Source organism: Melozone crissalis, unplaced genomic scaffold, assembly GCF_028551555.1.
Source record: "Melozone crissalis strain CALT ecotype California unplaced genomic scaffold, PUWL_Pcris_2 ptg000004l_1, whole genome shotgun sequence".
NCBI lineage: Eukaryota > Metazoa > Chordata > Aves > Passeriformes > Passerellidae > Melozone > Melozone crissalis.
Window position 1 is genome coordinate 42901524 of NW_026535782.1, and position 16134 is coordinate 42917657.

Genomic DNA, 16134 nt, shown 5'->3' on the forward strand with positions numbered 1-16134 from the left:
AACTCAGCACATTCACCTTAATGCAACAGGCTCCGGCTGGAAGGGGGCAGCTGCGCCTTGACAAGGGCCCTCCACACACACCCACACACACAAACATACACACAAATGTACACACACACACACAAACATACACACACCAAACCCAATCACACAACAGTGGTCTGGAGCAGCTGCTGACCCACTCAGTGTGGCCTTTCTGCCCTGCAGTGGATCTTCAGGAGGAAAACTGGAGGGGTGTTGAATAGTGATGGCAGAGGGGCTCCAGTGTGGAGAACCGAGGGTGATTTCCAGGCTGCTACCAGCACAGCCCACACATAATGTCATTCGAAGCTGTTGTTAGGGAGCCGCTGTATTTGTCATCAGCAGGGAATCACAGCAGCTCAGATCAGGCAACAGCAAAACTGTCTTGGCCATGTTCTGCTTTCTGTTGTTGTACAGGGCTGTGGAACAAGGGGGTGTGTGGAGGGGGCAGGAAGCATTGTTGTAATGGAGTAGCCTACAGAGAAAAGAGACAGGGGAATAGAAAAAGGGGAAACACCTTTCAAAAGAAGATGTTCCTAGCTCTCCTGAGGATCCGACAGAGAATTGAAATGCTTTATCTGCTCGAACGAGTGGAAAATATGCAAATATTTGCTCATGAAAAATTGCTGTTCTTTGCCTTCCCAAGCATAAACGGTGCAAACGCCACACACCACGCAGCCGGCTCACGCAGATCTCGCACTCGGCGCGTCATGCACAAACAGACACAGAGCCAGTGCGTCAATGCAGCCGGGCAAGGACACGTGCCCGGGCCGCAGCGCAGCAGCCTGCTCTCCGTGACAAACAGGCCCGCGGGGCACGGCAGTACGGATGCCTCGACTGGCAATGAGCGCCCGGGGAGGCAGCGCCCCGCCGCGCTCCCCGCCGTGCCCGGCAGCCGGAGCGGCCGCGGAGCTGCGGGCGGAGGGGACGCGAGAGCCCGTCCCGGTGCTGCCCTGCTCCCGGGCTCGGGGGACACCGCCGGGGGACGCGCAGCGGGGCGGGAGGGCAGGGCGGGGGATGCAGGGCGGGGGATGCGGGGGTACGGGGCGGGAGATGCAGGGCGGGGGATGCGAGGAATGCGGGGTGGGGGATGCGGGGAATGCGGGGGATGCAGGGAAACGGGCGCTGCGCGGCGCGTCCTGCAGAGGGGGATCGGACACCGGCCGGCAGCGGCTCCTGCCCTGCTCACCGGGGCTGCCAAGCGGCGCTGGAGCCTCTCCGTGTTAACCCCCCGTGTTAACATCCGCGGGGACCTGTGCACTCGCAGCACAGAGAGACACCTGTGTCCTGGGCTGCATCAAACGAAACGTGGCAAGCACGTCTTGCCATCTTCTCCTCTCTGGTGATACTCCATCTGGAGTGCTGCATCTAAGTCTGGGAGCCCCAATATATGAAGGACATGGACATATTGGAGCAGGTCCAATGAAGATACATTAAAAGGACATTAATGAAGATAATCAGAGGGCTGAAGCATCTGTCCTATGAAGACAAGTTGAGATAATTGGGGTTGTTAGCCTGGAGAGGAGAAGGGTCCCTGGAGATCTTATAGCCCTTCCAGCACCTAACAGGAGACTACAGGAAAGCTGGAGAGGGACCTTTCACAATGGCATGTAGTGATAGGACAAAGGGGGATGGCTTTAAAATGAAGGATGTCAGGGTTAGATTGGATATGAGGAAGAAATTGTTCACTGTGAGGGTGGTGAGGCACTGGCACAGGTTGCCCAAAGACACTGTAGCTGCCCCATCCCTGGCAGCATTCAAGGCCAGGCTTTGAGCAACCTGATCTACTGGAATGTGTCTCTGCCCATGGCAGGGGGCTTGGAATTAGATGATCTTGAAGGTCTTTTCCAACCCAAACCACCCTGTGATTCTATAATTCTGTCATGTCAGTGTGATTCCCTTAGCAGAAAGCACCCCTCACAGATCCAAGAGTTTGTGAGCTCTTAAACACCAGCTTCCTTGCCCATCCACCTGTCCTCTCATGCCCCACCACCCCCTCCTCCCTGCACAAAGATTTTGTTTCTTTGGTGAGAAAGCTCATGGCTATCTGAAGAAAGTTTTCTCACCCAAACCGCTGTGCAACTTTCTCAGCACTCCCTGTGAGAGCTGATATGCCTGAGCAGTGATCTACTGTTGATAAGTGGTACGGGCAGGTCGAGGAGGGGGTTGCATAGAAGAAGGTGGCAAAAGAGTAAAATTTTCTGGGTCTACACAGGAGTGGATGGGAGGAAGGGGCCTTCAGGTGCATGTAGATTCTGAGAAGCAGAAGGCAGCAGGCTTGCCTGAAGGTTATTTTTAAGAACTGGTTCAAACAGGCTACAATGTCACCTGGTATCTCCCACCCAGCCAAGCTGCTGGATCTAGATGTTCACAAGGCAGCAAACTCTTCCTGGTTGCAGTAGGGATAGTCCTTGTAGTCATATGCCAGAGTCTGGGGTAGATACCAGCACAGTTCCTTGGTCTCACAGGCAGGGTCACAAGGCCAAGGTAAGAGATGGGACACTCAAGTTGGAAAAGCTGCTGATGGGGAGAGGAGCAGCCCGGGTGATGCTGTGAGGCATCTCCAGCTGATGCAGCTTGTGAGCCAGTGTCTGACTCCCTCCCTGCTCAGCTGTGTCACACAAGGACTGGCTCTGCGGGGGCACTGGGATGTAGGAGACAAGCTCACACTTTCATGCTCAGTATTGGAGACTGCCAGGTCTAGCAATGAGTGCAGGTGAGGCTCTTCCAGCTGCTCCTCAGCCACGTGGCATTTCAGCAATGCACAGCAAAAAGAAAAAAGAAAAAAAAAAAAAGAAAAAAGAAAAAAAAAAAAAAAGCGCAGAGTCTTTGCCAGGCCTTGATCTCTGTGTGAGACAGGCCAGGCCGCCAAGAAGCACACAGCAGCAGAAATCCCTGCTGGCAGAAGTGCCTTCAAACTCAGCAGCAGCCTGCATAAAGCCAGGGAACGTGTCATTTCTGCTTGGTCCAGGCTCCACATGGGCAGAAGTCTAAAGAGAAATGTAGCCATGCAGCAGACATCGAATAAGTCTGCCCATCCTTAGAGACGTAGAAAGTATTCTAAACCAGTAATTTTGAACCATGCTGGTGCTCTTGAGTAACACAGGCTGGCTGTTGCACAAGCCCTGTGCATAGACGTGGAGTCCCCAGGCTGGAAAAGATTCATCTAATCATAGAATCACAGAATAGTTTGAGCTTGAGAGGACCTTTAAAGGTCATCTATTCTTCCCAGCTTCTTCTGCTGCCTGGCCAGAGATGATCAACGATCCTGGTACAGCAGAGTGACAGCTGCTGTTACAGGATAACCCGAGGGCACCACAAATTACTGAAGCAAAAAACCACACTGCCACCTTTTAATGTCTCAGGTGCACCCCTCCCCAATTACAGGCACTATGGAAGGGCAAGGCAAAGGCACCCAGGAGCAGCCAGGCTGGGATGGAGAGGAGGCAAGTGCAGAGCAGTGCTGCTGATCCCTTCCCAGCTCTTGAAACACATGTGAGCTCTCCCCAAGGGTAGTAACAGCAGTAGCCAAAAGCCTGAACTTTGCTTCCAGAAGGAATCAGCTGTTGAGCTGAGCAAATTGTGATGCTGTGCAGGGTGGGTGGAAGAAGGGAGGGAGGGAGGAAGGGAGGGAAGAAGGGAGAGAGGGAGGGAGAGCCAAGCCTGACACGGGCCAGAGCAGGAGGGGAGGCACTCACAAAGGCCTTGGAGGCAGGATGGAAAAGACAGTAATTACATAAGAGCACTTGGCGAGCATCTGGCTGGAGTCAGCTGGGCCCCGGCAGCCCTCCCTCCCTCCCTCCCTCCTGCGCTGCTAAGCAGGAGCAGCTGAGGATACGGGATACGGGATACGGGGTTCGGGATACCGATAACCCAGCGCGGGACCCTGCCCAGGGGAGCGGAGGTAAGGGCTGCTCCTCTGCCCCGCCCGGCTTCTGGCGCTCTGGAACATCAGGGGAAGACGAGCGGGGAGCGTGGGGAAGGAAAGGCAGCTGTGGTGCAGGAGAAGCAGTCAGGAAGGCGAGGAGAAGCGACTCTTCCTCTGGCTCTTGGTGCAAATGATCCCCCTTCACCCTGGAGGTTTGGTGAGGGAGGAGCTGCGAAGGGCGAGTGTCTGTGCGTGGGTGTGTGTGTGTGCAACAGGGCAGATGGTCCACATGTGCCACAGGGGGGCTGAGCTGTACACAGGGGCTAGAGAGGAGAGAAAGCATCAATTTCCTTCTCCGTACCTGTGGTAGAATGGGGTAATAGGATGGATGCAGCCACTGAGGTAGAGACAGTCTTTGTCCCCCTACTTTGCCAGTGTTGTGGTGGGTACAGGAAAAGGGAGGAAATGGAGGAGGAGGAAACAGCTGCTTTTGAGCAGGGATTGTTGCAGTATAATCTGGACAGTGCTTGCCTGGGCTGCTGCCAAGGCAAAGTGTGTGATGAGGAAGAGCGAAGATTGTTGGGCACACAAGGTGCCCTCAGGCTTGGACTGCACTTTAAAGCATGCTGGCACAGGTTTCCTGGATAGAATTCTCAAAATCTCCTGTAAATGTAACAGCCCTGGCAAAATATTGCTGGTACACACTGTTCCCTTTGGGGAGCAGGGCAGTATTACCCTAGCAGAAGTGTCTTTACTGGCACAAATTGCTGCCCAGCTGGGCAATACCAGAGCACATCTTTGTTTGCTGGCTCCTGGCAGGTCCCTGTTCAGCCCAGATGAGACATTAAACACAAAGTCCTGCTCACTCCCCACTGTGAGCTGTTCTTGCAATCAGATGAGACACAGGCAAAGGCCCCAGCAGATGAGGTCCCCCATGAAGAACATCTGCTTGGCTGTGAGCAGCTCAGGAGTGCAGATGGAAATGTGGGACGGAAATGAGGACAATGGCCTCCCTGTTACCTGTTTCCCCTGGAAAGGTGGAAGAGGCCAGGCATAAGGCCAAGAAGCTCAAGTGGGTAATGTCATGTTTGGAAATAAGCCAGGGAGGAAAACCTGAGAGAGGCAGTGCAGAAGCTTTGTCTTCCGTATCAGTCTCCAAGTTTTCATGCACCCCAGAAATTTTTCTTGCCTTTAATAGTACTGTCAGCTGCCAAAATTCCCACCAGCAGCAGCCAGGAGTAGACAACACAACTCATCACAAAACTCCTCTTCTGTCAGCTGGTAAAGCTCCATTAGCAGATGTATTGCCCTAAACTTTCCCCTCCTTGTTTCCCAAAAGGGGAAACTGAGGCACAGGCAAATGTGGGCAATTTGCAGTGGATTTCGTTGCACATCAGTGCTGGAGCCCGGTGAGGAGCTCGCACACTCAGCAGTGCATTTCTCCATCCTCTTCCTGCCCCAGCTGGAAGGCATGTTCACTCCATGTTCATTGAGCTCCAGGCTGACAGGCAGCCTGAGAATATCTCCAGGCCTCCCAGCCCCCATTCCTCCCTTCCCCCTCAGCTCACAGTGCATATTTTCCCAGAGTTTTCCGCTTGCTTCTCCAGTGGTTCTGGGGTCCTGCCAAACGCCAGCCACTCTCTGGGAAGCGGGGCCTCCCATTCCTAAACCAAACAAATGGGAGAAGGGAAACAGGGAAAAAAAGTCCCAGCACATGCAGACACGATCAAAACCTGATTCCCCTCAGAAACTTTGGAGCCTTCTGCAGCTCCTCTTGGAAATTGCAGGAGGCACAGTGCTGACTTGGCATTTCTGACCCCTGCAGAGCAGAGATATTGTCCACCCTTCCTTCTGCCTCCCAAAGATCCGTGTGTGCACACACCGCCCACCCCAAATATACCCAGGGTATAAATACCCAGGTCAGTTTTGGTGCAGGATAGAATCCTCCAATCCTCTTCCCAACAGACTCTGCAGTGTGAGAAAAATCTCTCATCTCTCCCACCCTGCATTCTTCTCCCCTCCAAAATGCCCTTCATTCCAATGTTCTGGTGCATCCACATTGTGCTTACCCCAAAGGCACAAGCTTGTCAGCTTGGCGCCAAGCTGGGGACAATGGTCACAGCCAGGGTTTGTTTCCAGATCCCCAGTTTTGCTGTCAGGCAGCTCCCAGCAGCCAGGCTTTGCTTCAGAGCAGGCACACCCCTCCCATCCAAAAAGCTCGGCCTGGGACCTAACCAGGGGACATGACCGAGGGATGACACGTGCTGGAGCACAAGGCTTGGGGCTCTGCCCAGGCAGAGGGGATGACCAGAGAGGGAAAAAACTGATGCCTCTCCCAGTTGGCAGCCGCTCCTGCTAGAAATATCATGCCTAGGGCAAGAGGCCACAGTGATGTGCAGAAAAAACAATGCAGGAGAGAATGAAAGATGAAGTCTGGGGACCATGAGTGGGTCAGGCACAGCTGGGGAGAGAGCATGGCCAAGCATGGCCCTGGGACAAGGGACTAGCAGAAAGGACTGAGGGCAGAATTCTGCAGCACCATGCCTGAAGGAAAGTGTGTCTCACACCAATGCACCTTACCTTGTCCATCCTGAGATGCCAAGGATGGGACACTGCCCTGCTGCTGTCCACCCCTTGCACAGGGCACAGTCTGTGCTGCCTGCATTTTTTGCTGGCTGGAAGTGAAAAGGCAGAGAATAAAACCAAACCAACATCGTGTGCGAGGAAAAGGCGCTTCCTAGGAAAGAGTTAAAAAGACGCTGAAACCCAAGCCGGTTTGGGATGGAGAGCACCCAAAAGCCAGGGAGGGAGCAGGCGGGAGAGGAGAGGGGAGGGAGCCGGTTCAAGCCCGGCTTGCGCGCCCGGCCAGCGCTGAGCAGCGCCTGTGCCAAGAGCTGGCTTCCTTAAAGCCACGGCTCGGGGGCCTGCCCCGCAGGCACAGGGAGCCGGCGAGCCGGGGCTGGGCCGCGGAGCGGGGACCCTGCGGCCCGTGGGGTGAGCACAGCGCGACGCCGGGGCAGGCAGCACCATGAGGGCACAGGCCGCCACAGGGGCTTTCTCCGCTGCTTGGCGGGCCTGTCTTTCGTAAGCACACTCTCTGCGAGCTGCGGAGCTTCACGTCCTTCACCCTCGGCAGCGAGGCAGCTCCCCTCGGGCCCGCCGAAGGCTGCGTGGGGCCGGCCGACCCCTCGGGAAGGTGCTGGGCTTTGCCTGGGAACCCGCTGGGAGGGGACCGAGCCGCCGGGACGGGTGGGATTCGGTGGGGAAAGGAGGGGGCTGGAGTTAGGTTCCCAGCCCACAGGGGAAGAGGCATCTCTGCTGGGACATGGGGATTTTGGAGTTAGGTTCCTATAAAGAGCTGGTATGCAGTGATAGGAGGGCTGGAGAATTTTTTACAGTGATTCCCACAGATTCACTGAGCAGCCTACCAGAGCATGCTTTTGCTGAAGAGCTGTTGAGGTTGGACTCAATGACCCTAGAGGTCTTTTTCAATCTTAACAATTCTGTGATTCTGTCTCCTTCCTCTATCCCAGCCTGGGGATTGCATATTCTAGTGGCTTTAATGGTTTGCCCAGTCAGCACCAAGCCTTCTCCCAGGGTCAGCACCGAGTCTCCACTGGCCTGGGCAGAAGGGCGTGGGGCATCCTCATGGGCCATGCGGTTGCTGCTCCGATTGCAGCCTTGACCAAGCCTGTAAGCTCCCTCCACAGGACGATGCCATTTCATCCCACCCCAGCTCCAGCCACAGAAAGATGTTTTATCATGATCTCTGTTCCATCCGCTATGTCCTCTCCCTTCTTTATACCTCACTCTTGGCACTTCCTCATATCTTCCCAGGTCACCATGGACATAACCTACCTGCGCACATCCCTGACCTTCCTTTTTCTCCCTCTTGTTGTGTTTGGGGCACCCGCTGATGAACCCAACCTCACAGAACCAGGCCCTGGTGCTTGCAAGCGCTGTTGTGACTCACTGGACTCTTCCACAGATACCCCACCAGTCCCTCCCAGCCATCACCACTTTCCCTACCCAGTGCCAGAGGTCCGTCCCTACATCAACATCACCATTCTGAAGGGTAAGTCTTTACCCCGGGATGCCAAGGCTGGCTCATGGACTGATGGCATTGCAGTGGAGGTGACAGCTGGATTGCTGTCCAGACACCACCAGGAGCCATCCTGGAGGATGAGTGACCACACACACTGTGCCCAGGGTTTAGGTGTTTTGTGCTGTGATGAGGAGTAGCCTGGGGGGATAGAAGTCAGTGCTATCTCTGCTGTGATCTCTGTGTCTCAGGATGTGCCTGCTGCTAATTCTTCCTCTTTGCTGACACAGGACAGCCTCTTGCCAAGCTGGGAGGACACATTCCTTGTCTCAGACTTACAGAGTCCTGTAGTGCCTGAGGGAAGGAACACTCCTTATCAACTGCAAAATAAGCTGTTTGGAGGGCATTGGCACCCGGGGAGGTTGTGGGGAAACCTTCTCCAGCACCGTGGGTCATGTGCATTTGGTACCATGAGGAGGGCAAAGGGAAGCAGCAGTTATTTGCAAGCACCTCCAGGTTAAACTTGCAGTGACCCCCAGCTCATTCCACCCTGCAGTGGCTGGCTTGGCTAACTGGAAAGGGTTCCCTATTTTAGATCAGCTCCTCCCTTCAGGACTCCCCTTTTAGCCTTTGCGGTGGGCAAAAGCCTGTTCCCAGCTGGATGCTGCCACATGCTTCTTGCAGCTCTGTGGTTTTTCTGGGTTAACTGGGTGGATGCTCTCCCGTCCCTGCCCTGCCTGGAAGCAGCTGTAATCCATCAAAGCTCAGAAGGGCAGATAGAGGCCTAGACTAGAGTGGGGTGTCATAGGAGGACCTTCAATACCATGCAGGGAATGGAGAGGAGGAAAAGAACAAGATACAGATTTTGAATGCTGTCACTTAGAGCTGGAGGTTGCTCTGAGTCCCATTTCTTCTCTGTATAGACAAGGACATTCTGGTGCTGGTCTCTCTATGTATTGATGCCGGCCCAAGTGTGTGATGGGCAGTGCCCACACCCCACATTAGAATTGCAGTATTTGTTATACAAGATGCTCAAAGCATGCCAGTACTGTGAAAGCATCATCTCTCTAAGCTGCAGTGTTCCATCTACCCTGTCCAGCTTGGATCTTTTCCCTCTGATCCACCCTAATCATATTCCCACACAGGTGTTAGCAGTTCCTCCCCTGCTGCAGCCTACAACCAGACCGGTGTGCATCCTCTGTGGATAATTGGGGCATGGGAGGGCAAGGCTGCGCTGGAGGTAAAGGAGTGTGGGGGAGGAAGAAGAGGCCAAGAGCCCCAGCAGTACTTTGGGCTGCTGGGCTCCCTCTGAGGCTGAAGTCTCCTAGGGAGACATCCTGGTGCCTCCAGCAGAGCCACATCATTTGGTGAGCAGGGGATTCATTGGGGAAGAGACTCCCGTAACTCCCAGAGTTCTGCTAGCTGCTTTCCCATGAAGAGCAGTGGTATTGTCACCCTCAGAAGTGTTCCTTCTTCTGGCATTGCCCCATTCTTGTGCAATCCTCTTCCTCCTCATTAAGCTTTCTCACTGCCGCTTCCACATCTTCTGGTATCACACAGGAGTTGTGTCCTCTGCTTCCTCCTGTAGGAGAGAAAGGAGACCGGGGAGAGCCTGGGATGCCAGGGAAATGGGGCAAAGAAGGACCACGAGGCGAGCGGGGTGCCCAGGGCCAGAAGGGCAGCAAGGGACAGATGGGCACGGCGGGAGACCCCTGCAAGCATCAGTACGCTGCCTTCTCCGTGGGCCGCAAGAAAGCGCTGCACAGCAGCGAGGGCTTCCAGGTCCTCATCTTTGACACCGTCTTCGTCAACCTCTACAGCCACTTCGACATGTTCAATGGCAAGTTCTACTGCTCAGTGGGTGGACTTTACTATTTCAGCCTCAATGTCCACACCTGGAACTTCAAGGAGACCTACATGCACATCATGCACAATGAAGAGGAGGCTGTCATCCTGTATGCCCAACCCAGCGACCGCAGCATCATGCAGAGCCAGAGCCTCATGCTGGAGCTCCAGGAAAATGATGAGATCTGGGTGAGGCTCTACAAGCGGGAGCGGGAGAATGCCATTTACAGTGATGATGTTGATGTGTACATCACCTTCAGTGGGTATTTGGTCAAGCCCAGCATTGAATAACTCCTCTTCCTTGGGGCTCTTAGGCCTTTTCCTTATTCCTCTCTCTTCCTTTTTCTCTCTCTCTCTCTCTCTCTTTCTCTCTTTACTGCCCGTAACCACTGCAAATCACTTGGAAATGAGCCTGTCAAATCTCAGGCACCGGGTGTGAAGCTTGCCACACTGGCTCCCACCTCACGCTCTCTTGTAGCCAGACCTGTATCTGTCCACTTTACATCATGGCACTACCACCTCTTGCCCCTCACCTCATAATCCCAATTTAGGTTATTGGCTTCTTCTCAATCTGCCAGCAAGCTGCCTCTGGCATTTAGGGTTCTAGAGCAAGAGGAAGCCAAAATGCTGCTCCTGGGCCTTCATACACAAAGGACTCCTGTGGAAAGGACTTGAAAGTCCCCACTGCTGAGGTACATCCTGGCTCCTCTCCATCCCAACTAGACATGTTTCAGTTTTGCAGCCTGAAACAAGGTCTTGATGTCACCTCTGATATCTGTAGTCTGGAGAGCAGACTGAGGTCTGATGGTCTCCTGTACCACAAGTAAGATGTAGGAGCACTGGGAGAGGATATTGTCTTTTCAAAAGGAGAACACTTGGCCTTCTAAACTGGCTTTCCACAGACACTCTTCTGTGTCTCAGACTCCAGGCTGGCCATCAAACCTAGACCTGGTGGGATTGTCCTCCTCTGTGCCAGCTCTAGCTCTCCAAAATATGAAGGGCCAGACACCTGGCCAGACCCTTCATGGGTAGAGGCAGCCATTCTGTTTCCACTAGAGATCAGCAGTACAGAAAGAGAGACAGAGAGAGAAAACCTTGAAAACCCCTCCCACACCTTCCCTGGGGTGCTACTGAGTCTTGGCTCATCAGCTATGGGAAGCTAGTCCAGAGAGGGAACCCAAATCTGCTCTCCTTTGGCAGAGGTGCCATTTCATTGTCCTCCTGAAGGTGGTTCTCCCACACTGGTATTGAAGGACCACTGTTTCAGGGCCTGAGCTTGAGGCTGTAGGGGCAATTGCAGTTCAATCCATTCCAAACGTGGACAAGCTGCCTTGTCTTTGCCTCTGTGATGGAACAGAGATGGAGGTGAGACAACAGCACCTTGCCCAAGGATTAAAAGCTTCCCTGCTGTATGCTCCATGCCCTTTTCTGGCAATCTCATCAGAGTAAGTGAGGAAAACACGTGGCTAAACAAACCCTCGCTCTTTTTGTCAGGTTGGAGATGTCGCAGTGAGAAAGGAATGCCAGTGGTAGGGTTTTCTAGTACTATTTATATTGGTCTCACACTGCTCCCACTGGCATCCCTCTGGTGGGGATGCTGCAGTCCTGGGGGAGCAGGTGAGGCTGGCTCAGCACTTTAGGAAACCTACTTCCACATGTGATGCTCCCATAAACAGAAAAGCCAGGACTTGTCTCCTTTTTGAGTCTCAGGGCAGGACAAGCAGGAGAGACACAGATATTTCTCGTCTGCTCATCACTGGTCATGAAATCCTTGGACTTACCCGGGTTCGGCTGTCTTTCTGCCATGGTCTCTGCCTATAGCACCTGGGAGTTCCAGAGCTCTCCCAGAAGAAATGTGCATCATTGTACAAGATTATGTCTGGTACACCCAGCCCGGGATAGCAAAGGAACAGGGACCAAGGGTGAAATATTAAAACTGACCTTGAAAAAATTGCAGGGCATTTTCTCTCTTATCCTGTTTGCTTACTCTCCATGCTTTTCTAAGGAAGCTGCACAGACTGCAGTGAGTTTCAGGAACTTGGCTCTGGATCCTCCCCACCACTGTCAGTGAGGCAATGGGTATAAAAACAAAGTTTCACTAAGGCAAGGCTGATTGTTTCACAGGGAAACATGTGATGAAGGGATCATGGAAACTAAAGGAGACTGTGGGCTTCTTCCTCTCTCTTAGCAGGTCAAGTGTGTGGAATTGCTCAGAGACAGGATTTCAGATAGTCGAGGAAGCAGAAAGCTGGAAGTGATGCTCAGGACTGAATCCCTTTCTCTCTTCCTCAACAGGCTGCAAACCCAAAGATAGTCAATTTACAGTGCCCCATGCCTCCCTGAGGAGAAGCAAGCCTCTCTAACACTGAATATCTCCATAAACAAGCTTCCTTCTTTCTCCTTTCCTATTTGGTGATTGAATGCTGGTGACAGGTCTCCTGTGCTATGCATGAGCAGCCAGAGGGTGCCTGATGCATGTGAGAGAGGAGGGCAGGGGGACCAAAGGGTGTGTTTAACAGGCTTCTGGTGCTAAACAAGATGGCATTCCCTTGGTGCTAAATCAGATTTCAGGAGTATTGGGTGCTTTCTGGAAAGTGTAGTAGGCTGAGTTGTGGTGTACTCTGGAATTAATGGTGCTTTATGTAACAAAACCAAACAAACTCCAAGAACTTTTGTATATATATATATTTTCAGTGGTATTAAACTTTTTTCCTTGGTTGTTTTGCACTTAAATCTGTTTTTCTCTCCCAGCCTATTCCTTCTAGCTCTGGTTATTGCTGAATGATGTGATGGAAAAGACACTGGCCTGAAATTGACAGGTACAGAGTTTAACTCAGCTCTGAAACTTCCCTGGGTAATCCTTGGCAATCTTGTGTCTGTTTACTTTGCAAGGAACTATTACCTTAAAATATTAACTGCTTGAACACTTCTAATTATGACAACCCTCTCCCTTTTGCTGGAAAAGCTTTCAGCAAATTCAGAAAAGGATTCTTTGGAGATTACAAAAAAAATTCCCAGGACAATACAATGGGTTGTAGGAGTAGGCTTCAAGTACTTATTTATATGGAGGAAGGCTGGGTTAATGTTGGAGTTCTCTTAAAGGAGATCAGATCCCTTTATCTTATGAATTTTTTTTAGCACATTCTTCTATCAAGTACTTGGTAAGCACTATTTTCCCTATGGCATTTCTCTTTTCTCTGCCAAGAGCTGAAGGCCAGGAAGCAGAGTGTAGGAGGGACAGTAAACTGTTGACTGGACACTTATGCTTCCTAATATTGGAATGAGTGGGAGTTCCAATATTAAGCTGGAATGCTTATTTGGAAGATCTGTGTGTGATGAGAAAGGCCTGAGGTTCAGGTCAGGGGTGGAAGGACAAGTGGCAATTGCTCATAAAGTTGAGGGGGAAGGGAAGATGTGAGCAGGGCCTGGAGACTTGTAAGCTTGAGTGAAAGATCGGGAAGGACAGAATCCTAAGGACAGGGAGATGCCTTTTGGGGTCTCAGTCCAAGTCAAAGAGGTATGTGGGGTTCTGTTTATTATCTTTGGACTGAGAGGACTCCTGCTGAGGTAGAAGGACAGGCAAAAGAACAAGACGAGGTGCCCATATAGGACCTTCTGTTTTGAGTTTAATTTGCCTTCACATAGTTTCTCCTGTGGTTTGATGTGTACCAGACACTTCATTTGGCAAAGGGTGCAATACATAATCATACACATCCCTACAGGCCTCTTTGGTCCTGTGACAGGCCCAGAGCAAGGGCTATATGTATCCTAGTAAATGCAATGCTCTGTCAGGTCAGAGCCCAGCCTTCTTCCCATTTTTTATTTACTTCTGAGGAAGCAGATAAAAATGTGTCCTCAGGAAGTGTAGTGGTTGTGTTTGTGCGTGTTCCTGTTCCTTGAGGTGAGATGCTGGCAGATTGGAAGTGACTTTGTCACAGTTACAAAAGGTGAGGAAAGGAGAGAGGGAGGGAGGGGGGACAGGAAATGTGCAGTCAGATCTTCAAGAAAAGTTTTCTATGATTCAACCTTTCAGCCTGGCCCCTGAAGAGTCTCCTCAGCCAAATCCCTTGGGGTAAGATGCATGGTGACAGGCAGGGTCTGTAGCTGGTGCCACCCATCACACCATGAATGCCTGACCATGGAGTTGCTGCAGGTGGGGTTCGGATCAGGCAAGGGGAACCCTGCAATGCTTTGAAGGAACAAGGTCTAGAATGGGGCAGATCAGCCCTGCTGGCCTGCCAGTGAGTGCACTCATGCCTAGAAGGCCATGAGACTGTTCATTCATTCATTCATTCATTCACCCCAGGTCTGTGGTTTTTTCCATGCAATGGAGCTGCCCTGTGGAATGTAATTCAGGGGTTGGTGACAGCCAGAATCTCTCTCCTGGACAAGCAAGTGCCCTGGGATGCACAGCTACAGCACTGCCCCTGGAGCTGTGCCTATATTTTCCCCTGAAGGAGTAATCCCAGCTCTGCTGCAAAAGGCTCTGTGGACATGTCTGAAGTTTGTTCAAGGCATCTATCACAGGGCTGTCCCTGAAAACTGCCTTCCTGCAGGTCCCTGGTCTTGCAGGTAGGAAAGGAAGGGAGCAGGAGAAAGGAGGTGGAGTGCAGGACATGGTGCAGGACAAGAAAAGTATGAAGGAGGCCCTTGACCCTGTCGGTGGGCACAGGCGGATGTGCCTGCACCCAAAGCACCAGGGAGAGCAGGGACACAAGGAAAGACCTGGCTCCGCATCTCCTTTGTCATAGGAGGGGCAGTCACAGGAAGACTCTCTGGCCTTGCCTCAGCTGCCAGCTATTGTGCAAGATCTGCCCCACATCAGTGCACTTTTCAGGGGCTGCCACAGTGCACTGGAGCAAGTTTCCCCTCTGCTGCAGCCTGATGTCCTTCCTCCTCTCCCAAACCTCCCAGACAGCCTGCTTCACTCACACCCCAGCCTTGTTCATCTCCCAGGGCCCAGAGAGGGAGAGGGGGCGATGCAACACCCCAGCCAGCATTGCCCAGTGCCACAAGCAGAGCTGCCACCTCCCTCCATCTAGCACACTGCAGCCAGACACCAGCAGTGGATTCAGCCTGCCCAGACCTCCTTTCTCCCACCTTCCCTTTCCCACTGCTGGCTGGGAGCTCCCACAGGATTTAGAGGGCTGGATGTGGACCCTGTTCAAGGCTATGTGGATGGTGGGGCACGGCTGCATTTGAGGGCAGTGGGAAATGCACGCTGCCTCGTGTGGTGTGGCCCTTCTCTGACCACAGTGGAAAAGCAGGCCCTGGCCCAGTCATGCCAGGCTTCAGGGGCCAGCTCAGTGCACGCTCTGCTGTGACACCCACACATGCCAACACACATACCAGCCTCACATGGACACCTCTCACCTTCCTGACAACGGAAACTGTTGCCCTTTGCAAGCCTGGCTCGCTCTGAAGATGCTATCAGGAGGTGGGCAGAGGGTGCTGAGGCTCTAGGCCTCTTTGGTACAAGCACAGCTCCCTCAACTAATGAAATACCTTCTCCTTCACCCACGAGATCTCTGTGATCTCGTGCCTTGCAGTTACACCACACTGAAGGCCAGGGCAGGAGGTTTAAATCAAAGGCTTCCAACAGTTTCTCATTCCACAGACCATCCAGTCTCCTGGGTTTATGTCACTTAACTCACAAATGACCTGTGAATTATTGCAAAACTTCACACTTTCCCCAGTCTCTCTTTGCAACAGGTAAGATGGGAGGGAGCAGGATGTAGAGCTCTCAGCTTGGACGAGCTGAGGATTAGGGAACTCCCCATCTACCTGGGCAGGTTGTAAATGGAGCCCTGGGTGAGGGGGAGGCAGGAATCTGTTTTTTCTTGATCCATTTTAACACACTTGCACCCGTTGCCAGTGTGGGTGAGGATGGAGAAGTGCAGAGGTGCCTCCACTGCTGGTGTGAGCTGCAGTGCACCCCTGAGGGGGCAGATGAGCCCAAGCCTCACTGGTGCTGCTGAGGGCACATGCAATGCTTCAAAGTAGCCAGAGGAAGAAATGGTCCACGGAGAAGAAGGAAGACAATAGGTCTCTTGTCTAACTGACCCACATCCTGCAGGCATCATTTTCACTGTTCTGATCCCCTGCTCTGGAGCCCTGATCACCTTCCAGGTGTTTGACACAACAGTGCCCTAGAGCAAGCATCTTCTATGGGAAGCCTGAAGGTCACAGCATTCTGTTTGCCCCACACATGCTTTTCTGGGTTTGTGGCATTCTCACATTCACCCCTACAGACACTCTTTCTCCCCACATGTCCTCAGTTCTTTCCCTGAAATAGTGGAATGGGGCAGATCACTAGAAAGCACATTCCAGGCAACAAAGCCCTGTCACCTGCAGCCAC

General features: G+C 52.7%; 1 protein-coding gene across 1 annotated transcript; it reads left to right on the plus strand.

The window, feature by feature from the left end:
* Positions 1-731: 731 nt before the first annotated feature.
* C1QTNF6 (C1q and TNF related 6) lies at positions 732-10385 on the plus strand. The gene is given in 7 exon segments (XM_054279783.1): positions 732-956; positions 3844-3925; positions 5229-5298; positions 6689-6825; positions 6828-6883; positions 7727-7964; positions 9520-10385. Coding segments are annotated over 7 exon segments (1356 nt in total). The 3' UTR covers positions 10068-10385.
* Positions 10386-16134: the final 5749 nt, after the last annotated feature.